Raw genomic sequence first — 23845 nt, forward strand, 5'->3', positions numbered from 1 at the left:
CACCCCCAAGTCCTTCTCTGCAGGGCTGCTCTGAATCTCTTCTCTGCCCAGCCTGCAGCTGTGCCTGGGATTGCTCCGACCCAGGTGTAGGACCTTGCACTTGTCATGGTTAAACTTCATGAGGTTGGCATCAGCCCACCTCACAAGCATGTCAAGGTCCCTCTGGATGGCATTCCTTCCCTCCAGCATATCAACCAAACCACACAGCTTGGTGTCATCGGCAAACTTGCTGAGGGCGCACTCAATCCCACTGCCCATGTCAGTGATGAAGATGTTAAACAAGATCGGTTCCAACACCGATCCCTGTGGGACGCCACTTGTTACTGGTCTCCAGCTGGACATTGAGCCATTGACCACAACTCTTTGTGTGCGGCCATCCAGCCAGTTCTTCATCCACCCAGTCATCCATCCATCAAATTAATGCCTCTCCAATTTAGAGACAAGGATGTCTTGTGGGACAGTGTCGAACTTCATCCCTTTTCCCTTCATCAAACTTCATCCCTTGTTATATGTATTTTAGTAGAGTAGAATATGGAAATCAGGAGAATAACCTTCTGCATTATGGGCCAATACATTAATTCAGCAAACTGCTTTTTCTTCTCTCACCTCTGAAGTACTTAAGAATTATGGTTTTCAGTTTGCTTTCTGCTAGGGTAGTGAATCTCAGCTTTACATGTCTTCATTCCTTAGATTAGCTTGGTAAACAGTTTGAATGAGTCTTTTCTTGAACACAGGTGATCAGACAGTATAGCTAATAGTGTTCCCAAGGGGGAAAGTTCAGGAAACTCACTAAGTTCTGTCAAGGTAATTTTTTTTAAATTTGCGTCTGAAGGTGAAGGGCCATTTTACTGGCATTAAACTCAACAACACTCATCTGCTGAAGCTGTGGAATTTAATCCAGTGTTTCTTTGTAACAGACAAAGCAAATTCTGCAGACTTGAATCCGTGATTCTGTTCCAGAAAAGAGTTTTAGGTTTTGCATGGTTTGAGTGCATCTAAATCAATTTCTTTTTCATCATTTATTCTTGGACTATGATAGTGTTTGATATGAATTCCAGCAGGGCACAGAGTATTGTAATTCAGACTCTGTCTTCCTTAGTCCTTTGAGGGGCCTAGGAAACAGAAGCACCACAGTGTGTCTATCACACTTCAGACATAACTCCTGTCTACTCCCAACCTTTGATCAAAACACTTCCCCCCTCCAGGAGGGCCCTTTTCTGAAGAATCAAGTATGTTGCTAGACAGGTGCAAAGATGCCTTATTCTTTAAGGGCCTTTTTAAAAGCAGAACAGTGGGGTTTCATTTTTATATTTATTAACTAATTTTTTAGGATAAAGAAGTTAAGGTATTGATATTTCTAATGCAAGCATAAAAGTCTTATCAAATTTGAAAATTCTCTGTTAGACATTGTTATTTTGCATTGCAAATGTTGTATAAATAGTATTTTGAATCTTGAGGGAAATAGAGATTTTAGAAAGAATGCCAATTGTATTTTGTTATATTAACTGGTTGTTATTTTAGCCATTGCTATAATTTTGTAACAGTAAGATCTAAAACTTAGTAAATCCTGTATTTTAAAGCTGGATAATATGTTTGATTTCTACAGATTTTTACACTTTAAAGCAAATTCAATACAGAAAGTTTGTAGATCTTTTGTATAAAATATATATAGTAATGATTTTAAAATTATATTTTTCTCTGTTACAAAGCTTATCTGGTACTTAATCATATCCCATCTTCTTCACTGAATCTAGCTTCTTTCTTCTTTTCTTGGTTGTATAATGTTCTATAGTCTGATAAGTCACAAAATTGATCTGTTTTAAGAATAAAATGAAGTGAAAGTACACTATGAAAGTTCCTGTTCAAATGTCAGGCTCACAGTAATAATGAAGGAGGTTTCATGATCCCTGTAGAAATGCCTGTACTAACATGCAGCAACACATTGTTGATGACTGTCTTTAATATGCAGTAATGAGAACACCTCGTAGAGCAATTCTAGCAATTTATACTAATGTGGTCTGAAGCTGCTACTTCTTTTTATGTTCACTCAGACCATTCATTTAAACCATAAGGTCTGAAATCAGTCTTTCATGTAAAATCATTTGTATGGCAAGTTTGAACACAGAACATGGAAAAAAAACATACCTACTGTTTGTATGAATGAGGAGTTCTTTATACCAGCGGGTGGAGGCAGGAGAGATGGTAAGTCCTTCCATGTGCTTTAGCATTCCTAACAAAAAGAGGATCCAACTGTGGCTGTAACTATTTCTGGCTAAAACTTGCTTGCCTGTTACTCATGTAAGTGTTTTCTTTCTCATTTAAGCAGTCCCATTGAAATAAACAGGTTTGTTTAGGAAAGTAAACATGGCAAGGACAGATCCACTCAGCCCTTGCTCTATAGAGGTGTATGTCTAGTGAGCAACAAAAGGTGTTGCTGACTGGTGCAGCTGACCACTTAATCCTGGCAGCCCAGGATTTAAACCTGGATCATGTTTGAGGAAAATGTTGGCTTACATTTCTGCAGTAGAAGTCATCTGGTAACTTTTTTTGTATATGCTATTGAGAAATCTGCCAAAACTGTTTGAATAACAGACGTAATGTTTTCTGTACCTAGGGATTTACTGATGGAGATTTGTCAAAAATTCAGTTTGGAGGAGCTAATGTCTCAGGATTTCAGATAGTTGACTATGATGATCCTCTGGTGTCAAAATTTATACAACGTTGGTCAACCCTGGAGGAAAAAGAATATCCTGGTGCACACACTAGTACAATTAAGGTATGTCCTATATTTGTTTTAACCATGACAGATGTACAGGAAGTGAGGGAATTAGAATAGAAAGACAAGAGACAATCAGCTGTGCCAACACAATTTTCTATGTCTCTGGGGTATTTCTAACATTCTCTATCATAGGACTGTTGAGCAAAGAAGCTGCACTGTCAAAAATATTCAAGACAACTTTAATTTTACTTGTGTCACTGTAAATCTGCACCTAGCAGCTTGTTAGGTAATTGTTTGGGATGTGATGATGTAGTAAGTATCTACTGACTTTTTTTTTGTTGGTTTGTTGTTTTTTTTCCCCTCTTTCTCTCTGCTTTGAAGTGTTTTAAAGGCTAACATGTAGTCATATGTAGGCTTCCAGAGAGCACAGACCTAGCAGTTTCTGATATAACATGGTCTCCCAGAGAAATGCTAGGACAGTTGCTTTGAGACAGATGCCTAAATCCTGCAAAGACTTCTAAAATTAAATGGTATGCCTGAGGTACAGAATCGTGGTCTGATTTCAGGCCTGAGTGACAAAAGATGTGACATTGGGCAAGTGGTTAAACCTCCTTAGCTCAGTTTTCCCTCTGGATAAGACAGTGATAATAATACCTTCTTACCTTCTGGACCATTATGAGGATGAGTTAAAGTTTGCAAGATGTTAAAAAAGAATAATACAATTTTAATGCTGAATAGTTTTTCTTTTAAGTAATGCAATCATAAATTTTATTAAGAGTAAGTATACTTAAAATGTATTAAGACAAAAAGATAAATGGCAAATGTTCTAGACATAACTTTCTTCTGTGCTATTAAGCATGCTCTTGATTTATAATGAGATGGATAAGGAGTTTCAGCAAGAAATGGAAGAACCACTCTTTAAATTCTGGAACAAAAATCCTTTAAAGCCCACAAACCTTGATATAAATTAAAGCATAAAGCTTGTAGGGTCCTTTTTTTTCTGAGTCCAAATTTGGGGATGACTTAGTTAAAGCTGTAGTTTTTCTGTGGTTATTTTTGTATTTTAAAATGTTTATGACAGAGTAATTTCTCATTTGATGTTTGATAAAATAGTCTGTGTCTTTAGATGCATTCATATTACATAAGTGAAATATATGTAATACGTAGTGCTGTCATTTAGGAAAAAGGGAAAGGATGTGACTGATTAATAAACTGTTTTGTGTCTCTGATTTTTGAGTACTGAAATCTACCTACCTATATAATAATACCACCAAATCATAGTCTGGAAATAATCTCAGTGAAATGCATGACTGAAGTAAAAAAGAGTAACTGAAACCAAAATGCAGTTTTTCTCATCAGTGGAAAAATAAATCGGTGGGACAGTGTTAGGGATTCCAGTCCTCCAGCAGTCCTTCCAGGAGGGGGAAGAGTGCAGGTGTGTTAGATAAGATGGAGTGGTTGCAATATTTTATTATGCATTAAAATCTGTAACTTTGTCACAGCTATTCCTTTTATTTCTTCCATTGTAGATCCTTTGAAGTCTACTAGAAATTGAAAGAGATGAAGGAGATTATTTGGAATATCTTATATTTTGAGGTTTATTTTATTATGGATAGGAAAAACAAAGTAGTACTTAGTTTCATGAATTTCATTCACTTAAACCACATTTTAAATTCAATTAAAAAGGCGAATCTGTCTTTATATATTGTCTGCCCAAGGAATGTATAGGATCACGCTGATAGTCAAGAGATTGGGTTGTATGTTAAATTACCAGAGAATCTTAAAATGTTAAAGGTATTGATGGGGGGAGGGAGAAATGTGGATTTATGTTGCAATGTTTGGAGGGATTGATTGTATCAGTTACTGAACTTCTTTGTGTACCTTTCTACATTTTGCTCTTACATTACTTGTTCTTTTTTCCTGCCATTGCATGTAAGGACAGAGATATGTCAAATTTCATTCCCATCCTTGAGGGGGCTGGAGGCAGAGCAGACTCATAGAAATCATAAAATCAGGACAAGAAAGTCTTTGAGCAGTTGGTCACTTGGCCCATCCTCCCTATCTAAAGCCAGAATCAGATATACCTATGCAGTTCCTGTGGATAGTGATTTCAGAACTTCCCCAAGCGTTCTGTTTCAGAGCTTAAATAGTCTTTTGTCCTACATAAATCAGCCTTTATATCACCTAATTCCATTACTCCTTTATCTGTTTCTAATGGATATGAAGTTCTCCTTTTTAGCTGTCCTCCTACATTTGAAGATGGCAGCCATATTTGTCCCTGCTTTCCTCCCTGTTAAGCTAAATAATTCCTTTTCCTTTGAATTTACTAATTCCAGATCCTGTTAGTCATTTTGCTCTGGAACCTTTCTAATTGGTACCCGTCTTTGAAATGCCAGGCTGGGTACTGCACTGCATCTGATTGTAATGCTGTAGAAATTGAAGTAATGGCTTCATGTATCTCAGAGGTAGTGCTACTTTCAGGACTTCCTTTTATGTTAAGTTTGAGGTTTTTTCTCTTCACCATCATGACACTGTTGAAATACATTTATCATGAGGTACACACTTAACAATATCTGTGCACTTGATTGTTCCCTTAAAGTACAGGATTTTTCATCTATTCTTGTTGAAATGTATTCTGTGCCTGTCCTTGAGCATACCATTCCTTCTTATATTAATTTTCTAGCTGTGTTTGTTATCCTGTACTACTTGGAGTAGTGTATGAATACCTAAGTTACAGAGCAGGTTAACTCCCTGGTCTCACATTTGTCCCTTCTGATTTTATGTGATCTTACAAATAACCTTTTTTCCCTTTTGGCTTTAAGGCAGTTGTCTAAATTGTCAGTGCCTCTAAATGGGCTCTTGCCACTAGTTCCTGTGGAATCTAAGGAACTGTCATTCTGCATGAAAGAGATAGGAAGGCTAATAGAAGTATTGTCAATACAAAAATGAGAGGAGATTAGATGCCTCTGACATGTAACATTATCCCAGGAATTCCATAACCCAGGGATTGCAGAGATAATATCCCAGATCTTCTTTCTAGGAAAAAAGTGCATTTCAAAGGATTGTGCTCTTCGAGAAAGACAAACATTGTTGAAAACCTGTTCCACAGATGTGCAGAAAAGGAAGTGGCTCAAATTGCTTTAAAAATGTATCTTTAAATTTGTAAAGTGTTAATTGTGAGAATTTGCAGCCTTAGGACATAGACGAGAAGAGACACTGATTGTGTTTGTTGCTGCACTGTACCTGTACTGGTAAAATCCGTAAGATTTGAAGATTAAGCAGGACACTTGAAACTAGTGCTTTGCTGTCATTTTACAGAAGGTTTTGTTATTTTTCAAAACTAAAGATGGTATACTGTTTACCTCAGAGTAAATTTAAAATGTAATTAAGGGGGTTATCAGTCTCTGCATGCAGTTCTAGAACAGCTAATAATGTGTAGATCTTGAAATGTACCACTGAGCCTCCTGGCGAATTTCTTTGTCAAGCAGCAAAACGAAAAACACATTGAATTTTATAAAGGCCTAATAATAACAAGTTGAAATGTCCTTTTGATCCATTACTGTGTATTTACAAATATGCCAGGCTTTCTGAGCCCTAGTGTTATTATGTTGTAAGGCAAAGCTCTTGCTGGTATGGAAGGACACTGAAGGACAACATATCCATTCACACATTCACATCCAATGGCTCCAACTTCCTGACCTGGTTAAACTCATTCTGTTTGTGGGCAGCCTTTGGTCTAATTCCAGGAAGAAGCTCAATTCTTACCTCTGGGAGGCTAGTGAAACATGCTAAGTTGTTTTGGATTTGTGTGGCAGAATTTTGGGGGGGGGGATGGAGGGGGTACTAGAGTGACCTCTGTGAGAAGCTGCTAGAGGCTTTCCCAGCTTCCTCCTTGTCCAATAGAACCAGTGCCAGACGGCTCTAAGATGAACCCACCCTGGCAAAGGCCAGGCCCATCAGTGATGGTAGTAGTGCCTCTGGGATAATGTAGTTAAGAAAGGGGAAAGGTTCCTGCCAGGAGCAATTGCAGCCAGGGAGAGGAATGAGAATATGTGAGAGAAGCAGCTTGCTGACACCAAGGTCAGTGAAAAAGGAGGTGCTTCAGGCACTGGATCAGAGAAAAATTCCCCTGCAGCCCATGGTGAGCAGGCTGTCCTGCTGCAGCCCATGGAGGTCTTCCCTTCCAACTGAAATAGTCTATTCTATAAGCCATCCTACTTTGTGATGAGCTTTTCTAAGAGCAACGTTAGGCTTGGTGCATGCAAAAAGTATCTAAGCCAACTTGTGTATGATTTATACAGAAACTACGTGCAGTATGCAGCAAGGAATTTGGGGCTGTCTGGTTGAAGACCTGAAGCAGCTCAGGCTCTCAGAGAGCACCATTGGGTTGGAAGATGGTAATAACCCCAGTACTCAGTGCAGCTGTTTTTGATGGCCTGAACTGCTTCAGTATCTTTATCTTTCAGATGTTCAGAATTCATACAATTGTATTTCAAACTCCATAATCTTTCCCCTCACACGTACACTTAATGCATAGCTAAGATAACAAAATGGCAGATTGGTTTTGTCTTCTGATTCTGCCTTCAGTAGTTTCACATTTTCAGGTCTCTTTTTTTTCTTATGGCCAAGTCATAGAATCATAGAATACTTTGGGCTGGAAGGGACCTTCAGAGGAGGTCATCCCTGCAATGAACAGGGTCATCTTCAACTAGATCAGGTTGACCAGAACCACAACCATTCTGGCCTTGAATGTCTCTGGGGATGGTACATCCACCACCTCTCTGAGCAACCTGTGCCAGTATTTTACCACCCTGATTGTAAAGACTTTTTTCCCTCATGTCCAGCCTGACTAGTCTTTTAGAAAATTATGACAAAATCTGATATTTGTGGAGTTTTTTATTTGAGGGTTTATTTTTTTGTGTGTTTTGTGCTTTTGTTTTTCTCCCTAAAGGTAATGTGATTCTAGAATTGGAAGTGTTTATATCATACGAAACAATGTGCTTTTTATGGTAAAATTGCAGAAGTTGAAAACTGCCAATCTTAAACTGTAATTTGGGAAGAATACAGATTGTAATTGAAAGTAGCTGGTTTAACTCTTCTGGTGCTGATTTACTTCATGGATGGAATACAGAGAATATGTAGAAAAATAGGAAAGTACATACTTACCTTGCAGAAATAAATCAAATCTGTATGACTCACTGGTAATAAGGAACAAGGAAGGATGAGAACAGTGAAAAATCTTACTCAGATTGGAAATTCAGAAAGCATTTGGTCTAGATATAGACAACTAAGCAAAAATGTACAATTAATGAATTAGATAATAGCTTCATTTTGGGTCATGCCTCTTATGATTGCAGTGTGTTGGAAAACAGTTTTATAATGCCAGGCGTTTTAATAAGAGTTGTAAGTAATATTCTGTTGCAGTTGCTACAGTTTTAAATGGGAAAATACAATTGATTATGCCTGAATTCAAGTAGTCTATAATGATACATAAATAATTTTTTTCCAAAATTGTTAATTTCACTGTTTATTATGTGATTTAATCAGGAACTGAACTGAAGTAAATTTATTTTTTTTTTTCAAAAGCCCTTGTGAAACTGTACATTTGTGAGGTATTTCTGCCTGTGTTTTCCAGTCCTTGTGTTTTGGTTTCCTGGCCATAAAAAAGATCTTTAGCAGTTGGCATTCTAGCTGTCTGATTTCACTGAGCTTTTGAATCTCGGTATTCAATCTTCTCTCCTTGCAAAAATGTGTATGAAAAAATGTGGACATAAGAAATGTCGGTGTTAATGCTTCTTTTTAATAGCTGAAGGCTTTTTTTGCATAAGTGATCACTTATTCTGCCATAGTTCGTTTGGGGTTTTTGTTTTTTTGTTTGTTTGTTTAAAGAAAACTCAATTAAAGAATGGAACATTTACTCTGTGAAAGCAGTGAGTTGTTTGAGGCAATCTTTGTAGACTTTTCTTGGACATACAAAGGACCTATTGACCCAGATTTCTCAATCCTGCAAGTGAAAGTGGATGAATTGTGCTAAAGCAAAAGTATTTGCAAGGCTTGAGAAGACTACAGAGCCAAGTCCTGATGTCCCTGTGTAGCTCCGTTTCTTTGAATTTGAATCTAATTTTTTTTTTCTTAGTAATTACAAGTGTTTAAGGATCTTCAGCCAATATAGTGCAATGGATTCCGCCTGCCTGTTTTCACAGGAACTTCTAATTGCTTTTTTCAACCAGCAGTTTACCTGAATATAGTTGATATCAGCAGAAGATACTTACTATTCCTTCATGCTTTAGCTGTTCAGCAAGATCAGGCATACCTCTTAGCTTTACCAAATCGGTGTCAGTTAGGACAGGAGTGCTGCATGGGCAAATGGGGGACTGGTACACAAAACTATAGTAGGAAGAGGAATGTGTCATTTGAAAAAAAGGGGTTAGCAAAGTGGAAAGAACCTGTTGGAATGTAAGTGAAAGGCACAGAAGAATGGTGGCAGCTCGGAGCTGGAGAGGAATTGATGGCTGAATGTTTCTTGGGTTGGGGGAGTAAGGAGGGGTAAGCACTGATGATTGGTTATATATGGGTGAGGAGAGGAGACATGCAGGCTCATAACTTGGGCAAGGCCAGTATTAAGGACCAGTTAATGTAGTAGCTGCCTTTATTAGCCAGTATGCTGGGGCAGAAAAGCAAACATGAAGTGTTTATTATTCTCTGACAGCAACTATTCTTGGTAGAATCAGTAACCTGGTAAGATTGATGTATTTAATTCTGTTAGTATTTTACTTGGAATTAGACTGGAGAAAACAGGAGAAAGCATTTCATCTTGAGACAATAGGCAAATACTTGTGCTGGTTGGGGTAGATGAGAATTGGTAATGAGAAGGGAGGTGGTGTGGTTTAGCGGTATTGGTTTTTTGGTGGTTTTGTTGTTGTTTTTGGGGGGGGTGTCTCTGTGGTGTTTTTGTTGTTGTTTTGGTTTGGGGTTTTTCTGGTTTGTTTTTTTTTTTTTGGTTGTTTTTTTTTCTTTGAATTGAAGACTTGAAATATTACCACTGGTTTTAAATGGCAAGTTTTGGAAATTTTTAGAACACCTGCAATGTATATGATGAGAACTCTCAGATCCTATTGGTTTTCAATCTTCACCTCCTGCCCACAGTAAGTGAATTTGTAGAAGGTGTATTGTAATATGAGGTCCAGGTACTCCTCTTATAGATCTTACAGAGAATGCTGATGATTCATAATCTATTAAAACCAAATTTAAAGTTCATTTAGTGTGGCTTTATTTAATAGCCTAGTCAAAAATTCCAATCCAAAGAATCCTCATGTGAAATTCCAATTTAGAATCATTTCTGTTGCAGTGTTGTACAGCTTCCAGTGTAAGTAATTTATTTCCATTAATATATAGGACTTTGTTGACTGTGATTGAAAATAGTATAGCTGAACAGCCTAATGGAATTTTCAGGTTCTTATCATTCATATACTATCAGTCGTTTTATAAAACAGAATAGTCTAATCTGTAATCTCTCTTTTGCCATTTTCATTAACTGTACCAACCATTAATTATTTGACTAGAATGCATTTTTATGATCATCTCAAGAACTTCCTCTTGGTTAAAAGAGAAAAAAAGCTCAAGTCAGGGATATTTACCATACTTGTTAATGCTTGTATGTCCGTTTTTCTCCCCAAAAGAGCACTGGTTGAAGACAATATTTCAGAAGGGGATTTTGTATTTTAAAATTTATATCTGCTGTAAGTCACATATGCTTTCTGATTTAGAGCTAACCTTAACTTATAAAGAGGAAGTGACTTCTGTGACGGGATATGGGAATTTAAAGAGACATAAAAGTATTAGAACACCATCCCCTCAAAAAAAACACCTACACCTCTTACCCTTTAACATTTAAATGTTCATACTAGCTTTTTTCAAATCCCTTCCATACAACATGATTTCTCAGAGAAGTCTTTTGCCTTCCTATTTGTGCATTTTCTTCTCATCCTCTGATATACTTTTCTCCAGTTGGGTTTTATTTTTCACTATTAAAACCATAGGCTTCGTGTTTTGCTACTGGATCCTGCTGATATGTAACACTTTGAAAAGTGACATTCTTTTCTGTAGCTTAGCTTTGAAGAAAAAGGTTTTATGTATTCATATGGTGATTATTACAAAGGGATATGTTTTCTGTTCTTTACAGTAATTTAAAGGTGATTTTATCATCAGTGGCATTTCTGTTTTGCAAGTGCATTCTGTTTGAAGGTAGAAGTAAGATTACACAAGTAATTGTAAAATGGAATTTATTTTGCCTGTATACACATTTTCTACAGGCAGTGGCATGAATTAGAAGTCAACAACATCTTTTTATTAGAAGTAAAATGCTGTGGGTTCAAATACAAATATTTGATTTTATTTTTTCTGTCAAGTTCTATGGATTCAAATCCAAGTAATTGGTTTTTGCCTTTTTTTTTTTTTTTGACAAGCTCTTGTGTGTTTTTTGGTGATATAAAGTTTGGCAGGAGTAAACTTTAGGTTTGAGAATTAGGAGGGTTTATAAAGCTTCTAGAAAAAGTGGAAAAGAATAGGGCAAGAATTAAAAGACTTCTAAGGAAGGGGGATTGGACTAGATGACCTTTGAAAGTCTCTTCCAACCCAAACTGTTTTATTCTTTCAACACTCCTAAACAAGCATAAGACATGCATCATGTTCTTTTGAATGGAAGAGGGTCAGGAACTTCAGTAGATCCAAATACTAGTGCCATTAATAAGATCTTACATTGTTCTGTTTCCTCCTGGAATACAGAAGATTCCCTTTCTTGTTAAGACTTTTGCCCAGATCCATAATGTTTTTCTTCTGTGACATCTTTCGGACAGTTTGAAGAAACCTCTGTTTTATAGCAGCATTAGGTCTTCTCTTTGGCCATTGCATTAAATCTAAGGGAAGACCAAAGTACTTTAAAACCTCTGTCCTCAGTGTAAAATAGGAAAAAAAAAAAAAAAAAGCAGGTACCTGCACTCCTTTTTTTCCTGCTGAATTAGCACTTCTAATAACCAACGACTCGAGTGAGAAGAGCGTTCTTCTGGATTCAAAGTAATCATGAGGGAGGAATTGAAGTCTGGGAATCTCCTTCTTACTAGAGTAGTAGGTGAAATAAGTAGAAAGGCCAAGCACCTTGGGGTTCATAAATACTCTGATCTGTACTATATTCAGCTTTAAAAGCAATGAAAGAAGGTCACTTTGCCCTATAAATATCCTACAGTGGGAGTGTTGGGATAATTCAGATGACCAAGTCTTGGCAGTGTCTGCTGGATGTGCTATGAGCTTGTCATTCAAATAAGTGTTCAACTTCCAGGGATGTAAGCTTAAGCAGGTGCCTAGTTACTGGGCTAGAAACCAAAGCTGTTCTGGGTGTGCCCAGAAAGCAGCCTTTCTACAGGAAACTGAGATACGTGAAGAACATAGGCACATCAAAAAATCAGCAGTTTTTCTGGATAGCAGTTTTGGACCTGAACACTTCAGTTTTTGTAAGGTTGCTTAAGGCACTCTATGCATATGATGTTCTGCCCAAAACATTATGGCATTTCAGTGCAAAAATACCTATTATTTGTTAAGCTGTTCTGTGCACCAAGAATGCTGGAATTGGATTTAAATAAAGGCTAGCATCAAAAGGTAAATTGATCTGACTCTATAACCTCTGGAAACAAATTTGATAAAGATACTATGTTTTTTTTTAAGATAAATAGGGCTTGATCTCTAACCTCGTCTTTACCAAGATTAATTAAAAAAATAAGATCTGTTAATTTTATGTTTTATTAATTTTTCTCACCCTTTTGTTCAGGACCAGGATTGTTATAAAAAATTACAAATAATCAGTTGATATTTCCAAATACCTTCCATATAAATGATCATAGTTCTGGAATTATGAGAGGCAAGATTTTTTTGCATTTTTTTTTCCATGCTTTTATTAGTACGGGTGATTCTGTAGGAACAAGAGGATAGTACCTATACTATTTTCTATTGAAGTTGCTGATTTTATCATGTAAAGTTGAAAGGAACTGAAATAAAGTTTGGAGATGGACACTGGTGTAAAAGTAGCAGGCTTTAAGAGCCCAACCCACTTCCGCAGAGTAATATTCCAGACAGTGCTCCCACTTATTTTAATAGCGCAGATCAGAACATGGATGAATCTCCAGTGTAAAACAAAGTGAATCAGGACAGAGCTAATGCATCCTTCAACTATGACAATTTCACAGACGCCCCTATGCATTAGCAGGTTATCTGTCAGTCATTTCTTGTTTATGGTAGTAAGTTCAGTTTGGTTTGGTTGGTCAACTTTACATCTATTCATTAAGCTATAGGTAGTTTTAATGAGGCCCATGAAAGATATTAGGAGCTAAAAGTGTATGCAGAATAAAGCAATAAGAAATGATAAATATGCTGTTTGCTTTCATGGCAGCTCCAACAACATGAAGGTGTAAGATGCTTGTAAAATATTTTGAGATCCTTAGGTTAAAGATGACTTAAACTAAATTAAAGCATGTGGATTTTAAACATGAGATGGCATGTATATACATACAGATACATACATTCATAGGTAAAGCCCTGCACAAACTGAATATATGACTGAGGTGTGAATTTTCAGGCCAGTAATTATATACTATAGGGATAATATTATTGAAACAATACATTAAACGTGTCCCAGCTATAAAATGAAGCATAGACTAACCAAACTGGGTAGCACTATAGGTTCTCAATTTCAAGCTTGTACTTTCTCTGCTATCCAGAGTATGTTTCAGGGGTTAATGACAGTGCTGTATCCCAAGTTTCTTAAAATGCTGGTGTGGTACAGTATGTTTCTGTACTGCAAGGAGGTATGCTTAAAGGAGTATTGCCAGTCAGTTGCAAAAAAATGAGTCAGCGTCGTGTTACCTTCTCCTCATTTCAAATCCATGTCTACCACTTAATCACTGCTACTCCAGTAGTAGAGAGCAATATCTGTTTCAACCAGTCTTTTCTTACATTCTTCCGCTGTTCTGGTCCCTTTAAAGATTTCCGTAAAGCCCTTGAGAGAACTTTCTTAGAAGATTCACATTAATCAGTAAGACTACATATCTGAAAAAAAGAGTTCAGCCTTCCTTTTCTTCCTTCCAAGGTCTAACAGTTGCATGCAAAAGTGACCTCAGTTCAGGAGCCTGCCTTGGTTACAAGAAACTTCTGCATGACTTGAGCTAGCTAATTAAAATTCTCATTAAAATCTGAGCCATTGAAGCAAAGAGCCAATATATCATTTATCTCTGCTTTACAGTGTATATATTTTCAGCATCTAATAGCCTTCATAGGGATCATTGCATTAATTCATAAGGCTGTAAGTAGTTATATTCTGGCCCATATTTCCAAAAATGTTCCTTGTATTTGGCATAATTGCAATGTTCTGGATTCCTAAAGCCCATCTAATGCAGTCATCAGTGTACGTGCACATGTGGTTTCTCTTCAGTCAGTTAGTTAAGGTGTAAAATTTTCCAGTCGCTAAAGGTAACTGTCTTTGACTGTTTAGCCCCAGTTTCTAATGCATGCGATTCCACCAGAATCTTCCCTGGTGTCTCAAAAGTTGTAAAGCTGCTTACATTGTGTCAGATTAGGAATGTGGGGCGCTTCCTCGCCTATACTGCTCTTTGAGGGGGCACCACTTCTTCCAGACGTCTCAGCTCAAACCCTGTTTTTCCATGGTGTTGACACTGTTTGTCACATGGGGTGTGACACTGTTTTTGCATGATATTTTCAAGTATTATGTACTTGAAAATAGTTACCCATGAGTTTTGTTAAGTTAAATTGAACAGTTATATTTGTATATGTTGTTTGGTTTTGTGTGTGTATATGTTGGAGGAGGAGATGTAGTCTAAAATCCGTATATAAATTCATCTACATGATGAGTGTAGTCAGAGGAACAATTTCTTATTTTTAGAGGCCAGCTCAAGTTAAAGAGTGGAAATTCTTTCTTTCTTCCCCCTTTCACCTCTATGGACTTCCAGCCGTATCTGCCCACGGCGTTGTTACACAGTTGTAATGAGAAAGAAATGTAATTCACGCTGGAAACAGCTATAAATCTTCTTGTCTTAGATTTATTAGCACTTCCAGTAGTCAGTCTGAGGGAGAACACTTCATTAATTTGCCTAGATACCCCTCAGAAGGTAGTGTCCTCCTGTCCAGACCAGGCATCTCCAAACTAAAGAAAAACTGTTCTGATTTCAAGTATATCTTATTGTCCTTTTTAATCTGTTTTTGTGCTTAATGGATTAATGCGTGGATTGCAAGATGTAGTGAAGCTGAAACTGTTTTTTAATTAAATATTTTCACTTCTTTTCAGTATACATCTGCTCTGACCTATGATGCTGTTCAAGTGATGACAGAAGCTTTCCGTAATTTACGTAAACAGAGGATTGAGATCTCCAGAAGAGGAAATGCTGGAGATTGTCTTGCAAATCCAGCTGTACCCTGGGGTCATGGTGTAGAAATAGAAAGGGCATTGAAACAGGTAGCTTCCTTGCAGTGAATGCTGGGATGAGTGCATGTGTGAAATTCTCTATAAGTGCTTGAAAAGAACCTTCCAGTCTCCTAACCTGCCTGGCTCTTGCTGGAATTATGCGGAAGTGAACTCCTCAAGAATGTCTCATACTAAGATAATATATTGCCTATGGGAAACAGTCTGTACTGAATGTTTTTGAAATAGTTTTTTTGAATTATTTATGGAACCACAGAATGCATTTTCTAAAAAGAGGCAAACGTAATTTTTCTACCACTTTCATCTTTGTCTGCATAGGTTCAGGTGGAAGGTCTAACAGGGAATATAAAGTTTGATCAGAACGGAAAGAGAATCAATTTTACAATAAATGTCATGGAACTCAAAAGTACTGGTCCTCGGAAGGTAATTTGAATTGTCTTACAGTGTCTTTAAAGGTTTTATGGTGCTAAGCAGCAGGTTAAGGTAGGTAATGAAAAACTAGATTAATTAAAGCATAAGTTGTGATAATATTTTGTTACAGCTGTACTCTACAATGGTCTTTCATAACAAAGTTAAAATAAGTATTCTTTCTTTCTAACAAATATGAGTTATTTCTGGTAAGTACTGTAGATATTTTCCTTTCAGTTTTGTGGATTAAACCTTTTGTTTTCTGATCTGAATTGCTATGTGTGAGCCAGTATTTGGGGAAATATGCTTCTGAATGTCAGATGCCAAATACAGCTTTTCAGAGGTGTTTCTTTAAATGTGATTGTCTTTCTGCTTTAATTCCAAATGTTTCAGGAAAAGCCAGTTTCTCATTTCTTCCTAGTCTGGACTATTTTGTAACCCTTTCAGTCCTACAGTGTGTGATGTTGATACTGAAACCTGTTGACACATGAATGAATATGGTGGGCATGTATTAGACAAATTGATCTGAACAAATATCATTAGTTCATTCTTTTAACTATTTGTTATTGTCTTTACATAATCAGATATATTTACACTGGTAAACATAGTTAAAATAGTTCTCTGTGGGTGTAAATCAAAGGCATAGTAATAACATGCTTTTACCTTTTCTGTAAAAGTTCATATTCACTGGTGTCTGTGCATCCTATAAACTCTCTTTAGATTGGATATTGGAGTGAAGTGGACAAAATGGTTGTGAATCCTCTTGATGGCCCTCTTGGAAATGAATCTTCAGGACTAGAGAATAAGACTATTATTGTCACCACTATTTTGGTAATTAACCTCATATTTTGTCAGAAGACAGTCTGTCCTACAGTCATTTGTTTCCTGTCATTATGTTAGTTTAAATACACTGTCTTATTATTATTGGAGGTTGTGACCTGTTACTCATGATGCATAAATAAAATCTGGAAACTAAGGAAATGTATGTGGTTTTCTTCTGTAGAAGACAACAGTCATTGTTTGAACAACCTAGAAAGTTACAATTTTTAGATCTGAAAGTGGAAACTAAATACCTGCTCTCAAAGGAAAGGAACTTTGAGAAGCAGAACCATAGTGCTAGTTTTAGAGAACAGATTTTGCCATCCAACAAAGAGACCGGTTCTTATGCTTCAGAATTGTAGCTGCTAAGATTGGTGTATTGTAAAACAAAACATTAAAAGTTGTATTCTGGTTCTAGAAAATAACATTCTGTACTGTCACAGAACAGTATTTTTTTGTAAGTTACACAGCTTCTTTATCAGTTTGGACGAGTCACAGGCTAGTGTAGGAGTTTTGGTGGATGCAAGAATTGTTCAGTAACAACAGAGCCAAGAGGAGATACATTAATATGACTTATGACTCATCACCACTTTTGCTGATGATAGAACTTTATTACATAGTTATTGGTATCTTACCTACTGTTTGTATAGTAATTCAATAAAGATATAGCCTGGAGAGCCTAAAGTGTTTTCCAGGGAGGGATGCGGTTGTGAAATAGGAAGCAATTTTCTTCTATTTAAGACCACAACAAAAGCAACTAAGTACCATTGCCTTCTTCCATCCAAACTGTATGAGAGAAACTGATTTTGGAATTTACTCTTTCTTCTCTGAATGCATAACTCCTGTTAACATTCATGGTCATTATTAACATACTGCTGGGAATCACTATACCTGTAAGTATTGTTTTTGTGTATGACTCTAGAAAATGCAGTATTTAAATGTGTTAAGGACATTTCACATTAATAATTAACAGCTAACATATACATAGCATGTATGATTCAGATGTTATCTTCTCTTTTTTTCACATGTAAAAGAAAACTTACTAATCTATGAAGTGCACAACTGATGTATCTTGTCTCTACCAAGTAGCTAAGGCAAGTTCTTTCTGTGCAGGAATCCCCATACGTCATGATGAAGAAAAATCACGAAATGCTTGAAGGAAATGATCGATATGAGGGCTATTGTGTGGACTTAGCTACAGAAATTGCTAAACACTGTGGATTCAAATACAAGCTCACGATTGTTGGGGATGGCAAGTATGGGGCAAGGGATGCAGACACGAAAATCTGGAATGGGATGGTTGGAGAACTTGTTTATGGGGTAAGAATACCTTTTATAATAAAGCTATTAAAGATTAATGATGGAAGGAGTGGGGTTTGGTTTAGTTTTCTCTGTAGAATAGAGGAAAATTGACTAATTACTTTGATAGAGAATTAGTATTTTGTATTGACATGAAGAAGTTTGAAAGTAAACCATAGAATTAGATTGTAAATCTTGCAAATGAAGCTGGGGGGAAGCGAGTGCATGTTTCATCCTTCTGGCCAGGTGAAAGGCAGTGTATTGTGCTAAAACTTTTAAACGTCATATACTTTTAAAAGGGCATGTGTAAAAAGGGAAGCTTGCAATATGCCTACCATATGGTTATATGTATTTCAATAAGAAGAGTTTCAACTAAAATTTTCTGAAATTCTCCATAGGACGTGCTTGGTGGAAACGAGTGTTGCCAGTGTCTCTGCTGTCCTATTTCCCATTTGTGAAATGCAGTAGAAACTAAACAACTATTTGCTCTGTTCATTGTATTAGCTATTATTTGCCTTTTTTCTTCCTTTACAGAAAGCCGATATTGCAATCGCTCCATTAACTATAACATTGGTGAGAGAAGAGGTGATTGACTTCTCAAAGCCCTTTATGAGCCTGGGGATATCAATAATGATCAAGAAACCTCAGAAGTCCAAGCCAGGAGTGTTTTCATTTCTTGATCCATTAGCATATGAAATCTGGATGTGCATTGTTTTTGCCTACATTGGGGTCAGTGTAGTTTTATTCCTGGTCAGCAGATTTAGCCCTTACGAGTGGCACACTGAGGAATTTGAAGATGGAAGAGAAACGCAAACTAATGAATCAACTAATGAGTTTGGAATATTTAATAGTCTCTGGTTTTCCTTGGGTGCCTTTATGCAGCAAGGATGCGATATTTCGCCAAGGTTGGTTAATTACCCATTTCAACTTTGTGCATTTTTCATCTCGGCCGTCTCAGCCAGAGGAGGTTCATGGTGCATGTATTTTCACTCTTGGAAAGAAATTAATTGCTGTTTTTTCTCTCCCTAAAATCACAGAAGAAATAAAAGCAGTGGTCTGTGACAGAGGATGTGATGTATTTGATCGATACTGTCTTAATGTCGATCGTACATTTGCCAAGGGAAGCTATATGCACCATGCAGAGACTGTAAAATGCATGAGGTTCAAGTCATTCCATGCCTTCTTGGAGGGGTACCGTGTTTTTGCTGCATATTCCCATTTTACAGTTGACAGTGCATATGGTTCACAACAACTGTAATGGGAAAAAGGGTAACATAGTAGTCACAAACTACACAGTCAGCAACTTTCCCTCTAAAACTAACTACATAACAACAGTTTTTCTTCAGGCAAGCCTTGAACTGAAATAAGTCATGTGATGGTTCTAATTTCATATGAATAGTTGCAAAACACTGCTGCTTTTCCATGACCTAGTTCTAGAAAAGTCACAGAGGAAATCACTGTAATGAATTTGAAGGTCCAGTTTATAAATGCTTAATTCCTCATGGATTTTCACCTACTTTATTAGGGACAACTGCAAGGCACTTAAGTTAATTCCTTTGCAGCTCATTAAATATTCTATTTCCCTTGTGTGCAAGTGGTTCTAGCCTTAATTCAGCAAGGTGGTAAGTAGCTAGGTAGATAACTACTTGCTGCTTGACGGAATTATAGCAACAAGTGAAATAGGGCAACCGTGTTTAAGGATATCAAAGCAGAAGACCTACTTAATTATATTAAGCAATATAACTTCCTTCTAAACATCCTAAAGTAAGACAGGAAAGAGCACAATTTCTAGTAAGTCTGGTGGTCAGTGAACAAAAAAAAATCACACCAAGGGAGAATTTCTTAGCTGTAAGTCATGCATCCCAAAAGGCAACCGGAGGTTTTCAAGTTATTCTACTGCAGAAATAACAGAGCATTTATTGTGTGAGAACTTCAGCAATTCTGTGTAAAGTCTGGCATATCACAGTGAGGTATGCCAGCCTTTATGATGCAGCATGTGATGGATTTGGGAGATAATGCAGTAAGAATTGTATACAAGAAATGAGACAGTGAAGAGAGCAAATTGTTCGAGGTCATGAGAAACTGTGTTAATTTTAGTCCTGTGGGGTTTTTGTGTCGATTACACACTTCACAAGTTTAGTTGTCTGCAAAATCCCCTGTTAGCTACAAAATTATTTTGATTGCATCAAGGCCATAGTAGAATAATGATTTTTTTTTTATTATTGTTATTTTACTGGCTGTTAAAGCGTAGCAGTTGTTGTGCACGGTTTGATAACTTTTGAAGGGTGATCTAAGAATAATGATTGTAAATGTTCATCATAAAAAGTGCATGAAACTCGAATCATTTTGGAGATTCAGCATTTAGTTTCAGTGAAGTGTTTAACAGCACTTCATTACAAACATATTTTTGAGGAAATTGGTTAGTTATGTGTGTTATCTGTTTATTATAAAAATAGAAAAGGACTGAAAACTTCTCAGTTAGTTTTGTTCCTGCAGCAAAACTGTCACTATGGAATTTGAACTCCTGGCAAATGAATCGGAGTATTTTCAGGCATTTTCAGACATCAGAAAAATATATTTTGTAAAGTTAAATTTTGCACTATTTCCACTATTTCTCTAATAAAAAATTACAACCACTGTAAGAATTTTAGAGTAGACAGGGCTAGAGCTCGGACTTCCTGACTCTGAAATAAAAGGTGGTTCTGGGTAAGACTAGATCACCTGGAAACTGGTCTGCAATCCCCATGTTGCCATCATGGGTCGCAGAGAAACAATAACGTAGAATAAAATAATTAAAATTATTATTATTGATAATAACTTACAGCAAAGTTTTCCTCATCTTTTTGAGATGTGCATGTACTCTCAGTACTGCCATATAAAACCTTTTGAAGTAAAAGATGCAGAGCACAAATTTAGGTAATTGTGCACAGAAATTGTTACTTAGTATTTAATGATCTGATGAATGAGGTGCTTGTAAAGTGTGGGTTCATACTAGCATATAATTATAAATCTTTAGAAACTTAGAAATGTACATTAAAGAAAGAAATTATTGAGTTAACTAGAATAGACCTTTTGGGAAAATTTGGTATACAAATGCCAAAATTTCACTTACAAAATGTCATGTGGGAGCCTAATACCTGTACTGGCATTGAGCTTCTTCTTTTCTTACAAAGTCGGTGGCAGCTTTGTTCCTGACAGATAATGGGCTTTAAAAGATCAATATCAGTTATAGCAGGTGTCATCAGTACAACAGAAAGTGCCATATGATTGGCAGTTATGAAATACACATTTTCAGAGATTTTACCTTGAAAATATGGATTTATCATAGAATTCAATCTTTTAATTGCAGAAATACTTTATGCTCAAATTAACCTCCATGTCAAAATGTATATTTTCTTAAAGGTAACAAAGCACATTTTCAGAATACATCTCAGTTTAGAAGGAGTTGAAATAGTTTCTTTTCTATGGTCCATTTTAATAACCTATTCTGGACCTTATCTGACGTGATTTTCATGTGGTAGAGTGAATTTGTGAGTCTGATGTGACGTGGAATAACTCTTCTAATGTCTGAATTATGACAGAGGTTTTATACAATAGCTGTTAGTAAAAATAATTTGTCCAGAATCAGTTCTATTTATTTCTCTTCCCAGTTTAATAACTCAGCTTCACATAACTATCGTGTTTAAATGTGTATATATATATATATATATGTAGTTATATCTATCTATATATTTTATGTCAGAATTAGTTTGAAGTTAAATTCACAATACAGTAGGCTGGGTGAGTGATCTGTAATTGTTTACTTAATAGATAGAGGAGACACATCAAGACATACCTAAGCTACTGCAACGCCTTAGTACTAGACTTTCAACTACATGCACATTTCTGCCAAATAATTAAGCACATCTCCAAAGATTATGTACTCCTTCTATAATGTCTTGTTTGGAAACAAAGTAGTAAGTAATTTCAAAGTTTAAAGGATCATTTAGAAGAATGTCAAGTGTGACAATAATGCAATATGAGTATTTCTTTTTCTATTTTCTAGTATTGAAAATTGTTGAATTTCTCTGGTTAAATTTCTATACTGTTTTATATTATAAATTTTCTTGAGTTCTCTTTTCTTCTCTCTTCTTGAGCAGGAGATGCAAAGCAAAGATCCATACACGCCCACCTGCTGCTGTTAAAAACCTCAGATTATTAGTAGTTAAAAATATACTTTCTCACCATTTTTCTGTATTATCACTGATTGTTTCATGTCTAGTCCTCGGTTTGTTAAATGCTTGTATCCTTCAAAAGTTTTGTGCACTTTTCAGTTTATGGATCTTCCTGGAGACAGTTTTTATTGCAAATAATGCTATTTGTTTCTCAGTGTAGATTGTCCACAGCAGCTGTTGTTTTGTAGAAATCAGTCTTTGTCTGAATGTCTTAGGAAAAGCACTAATACCTTAAGCAAGCTAAAGGCATTTAAAAATTAAGTGCATACTGGTTTACCTGAAAGCACTGTTCCACTCATTTTGTTTGATTCTCTTCATAATGTCACACAAATTCACTTCAGAGAGAACAACAAGCTTATGTGTTCAATACAGCACATTATCATGGGAGCAGTTTCCTTACAGGGTGTTCAGAACTTTGAAGAACTGTATCACTAAATTCTCCCTAAGCTCTGGAGTCCTGATTTCAGCAAGGTTCAGGAAATGTAGTCGAGTATGTCTTGATTTCCCATCTCATTAGTGTGCAGAACTGTGCTACAAGATAGTCTGAAATGCTTCCTTTTAGTATAATGCATCATTTGCATAAAACTGATAACGTGTTCCTTTTAAGGACTTTCATTTCACTTTACAAATCCATTTCATACTTGTTATTAGATCCCTGTCTGGGCGCATTGTTGGAGGTGTGTGGTGGTTCTTTACCCTCATCATAATCTCATCCTACACGGCTAACTTAGCTGCCTTCCTGACGGTTGAGAGGATGGTGTCTCCTATTGAAAGTGCAGAGGATCTTTCCAAGCAAACAGAAATTGCTTATGGAACATTAGATTCTGGCTCCACTAAAGAGTTTTTTAGGGTAAGAATTTCTACTTTTTAGATTTCTGTTTTGTTTTAAATAGGTAATTATTCATGTAAATGTGTTTTCCTTAGGTTGCTATAGAAATGTGGTATGTGCAGCCTAACTCACAAGTATAAGTGTTCCTGTTTTTTCATTATTGTTACATTTTATTATCTATATGTAAATAAAGGGCCATATTAGAAATATTCAAAGCAAAAGTGAGTGAAAGGAATTACCTAAAAACTAGTCCACTGTGAAGTAAAAAACAAGGTTTGTTCAGAGAAGGGAGTTGATGTCATTTTTCTATTTAATAGCTGTGCTATATTTTAGGTAGTCACACAGTGAACAGGGACATAAGAAAGTGCACAGTCATGTTTTAATACGTATTTCACATGATTTTTCAAGCTTGCAGATGGGAATGGGAAACAACCCTGTTGGCTGCTTTAGTGAAACCATGCCTGCCTTTGGAAACACTACTATATTTGCATTACAGTAATGCCTTGGAAGCCTAGCAGTCCTCACATTCTACCTCTGTGTATTTCAGGTTTAAAAATGCATGAGACTTCCAGTCTCATCTCTTCCAGTGTGTGACTCTCAGGCTGCCCTTAAGACACCAGCCAGCTAACATGGTGAAACCCATCCAGCAAATGAGCAAGACACTAAGGCTGCTGGGTGGAATACCATGTTGGTTTGGCCTAGTCTGTGTGATCCATGTGTTACCTATAAGATGGAAATTGATCTGAAGTACTACAAATACGAAATACCTGTTGGTTTTATGTTTTTCAATGGATAATGATAGTGCTGGGTTTAAAAAAACAAAAGTATTTTAAAATACTTTACATTTCAAACATAGCCTGCCATGAAAATGAAATAAGTTCTTTTACAAATAGTTGTTAGGTACTGTATAGTTAGAGTAGTAACTGCTAGATTATGTTTATAATAGACCATTATTTCACGGGATCTTGTAATGCATACTTAACTGGTAACATACTAAATAGGAGCCATACGTATTTCAACTGTAGAAAACCATTATCTTCTGATTCTGATGATTGATCCAGCTGCTGATGACTTTC

At 36.4% G+C, this 23845-nt stretch overlaps 1 protein-coding gene across 4 annotated transcripts in view; it reads left to right on the forward strand.

The window, feature by feature from the left end:
- The window catches only part of GRIA2 (glutamate ionotropic receptor AMPA type subunit 2), a 93711-nt gene that overhangs the window by 51825 nt on the left and 18041 nt on the right, over window positions 1-23845 (forward strand). For all 4 annotated transcript variants that reach the window (XR_009962738.1, XM_062608245.1, XM_062608124.1 and 1 more), the window contains exons 6-12: window positions 2615-2776; window positions 15066-15233; window positions 15519-15623; window positions 16329-16439; window positions 17541-17747; window positions 18261-18631; window positions 22592-22790. Coding sequence is in view for 3 of the 4 variants with exons in the window: in XM_062608245.1 (XP_062464229.1) it covers window positions 2615-2776; window positions 15066-15233; window positions 15519-15623; window positions 16329-16439; window positions 17541-17747; window positions 18261-18631; window positions 22592-22790 (1323 nt within the window). In the remaining variant the exon portion in view is untranslated. The remainder of the gene's footprint in view (window positions 1-2614; window positions 2777-15065; window positions 15234-15518; window positions 15624-16328; window positions 16440-17540; window positions 17748-18260; window positions 18632-22591; window positions 22791-23845) is intronic.

Source organism: Pezoporus occidentalis, unplaced genomic scaffold (genome assembly GCF_034315485.1).
Source record: "Pezoporus occidentalis ecotype Australia unplaced genomic scaffold, CSIRO_AGI_Poc_V1 ctg1, whole genome shotgun sequence".
Taxonomy (NCBI): Eukaryota; Metazoa; Chordata; class Aves; order Psittaciformes; family Psittacidae; genus Pezoporus; species Pezoporus occidentalis.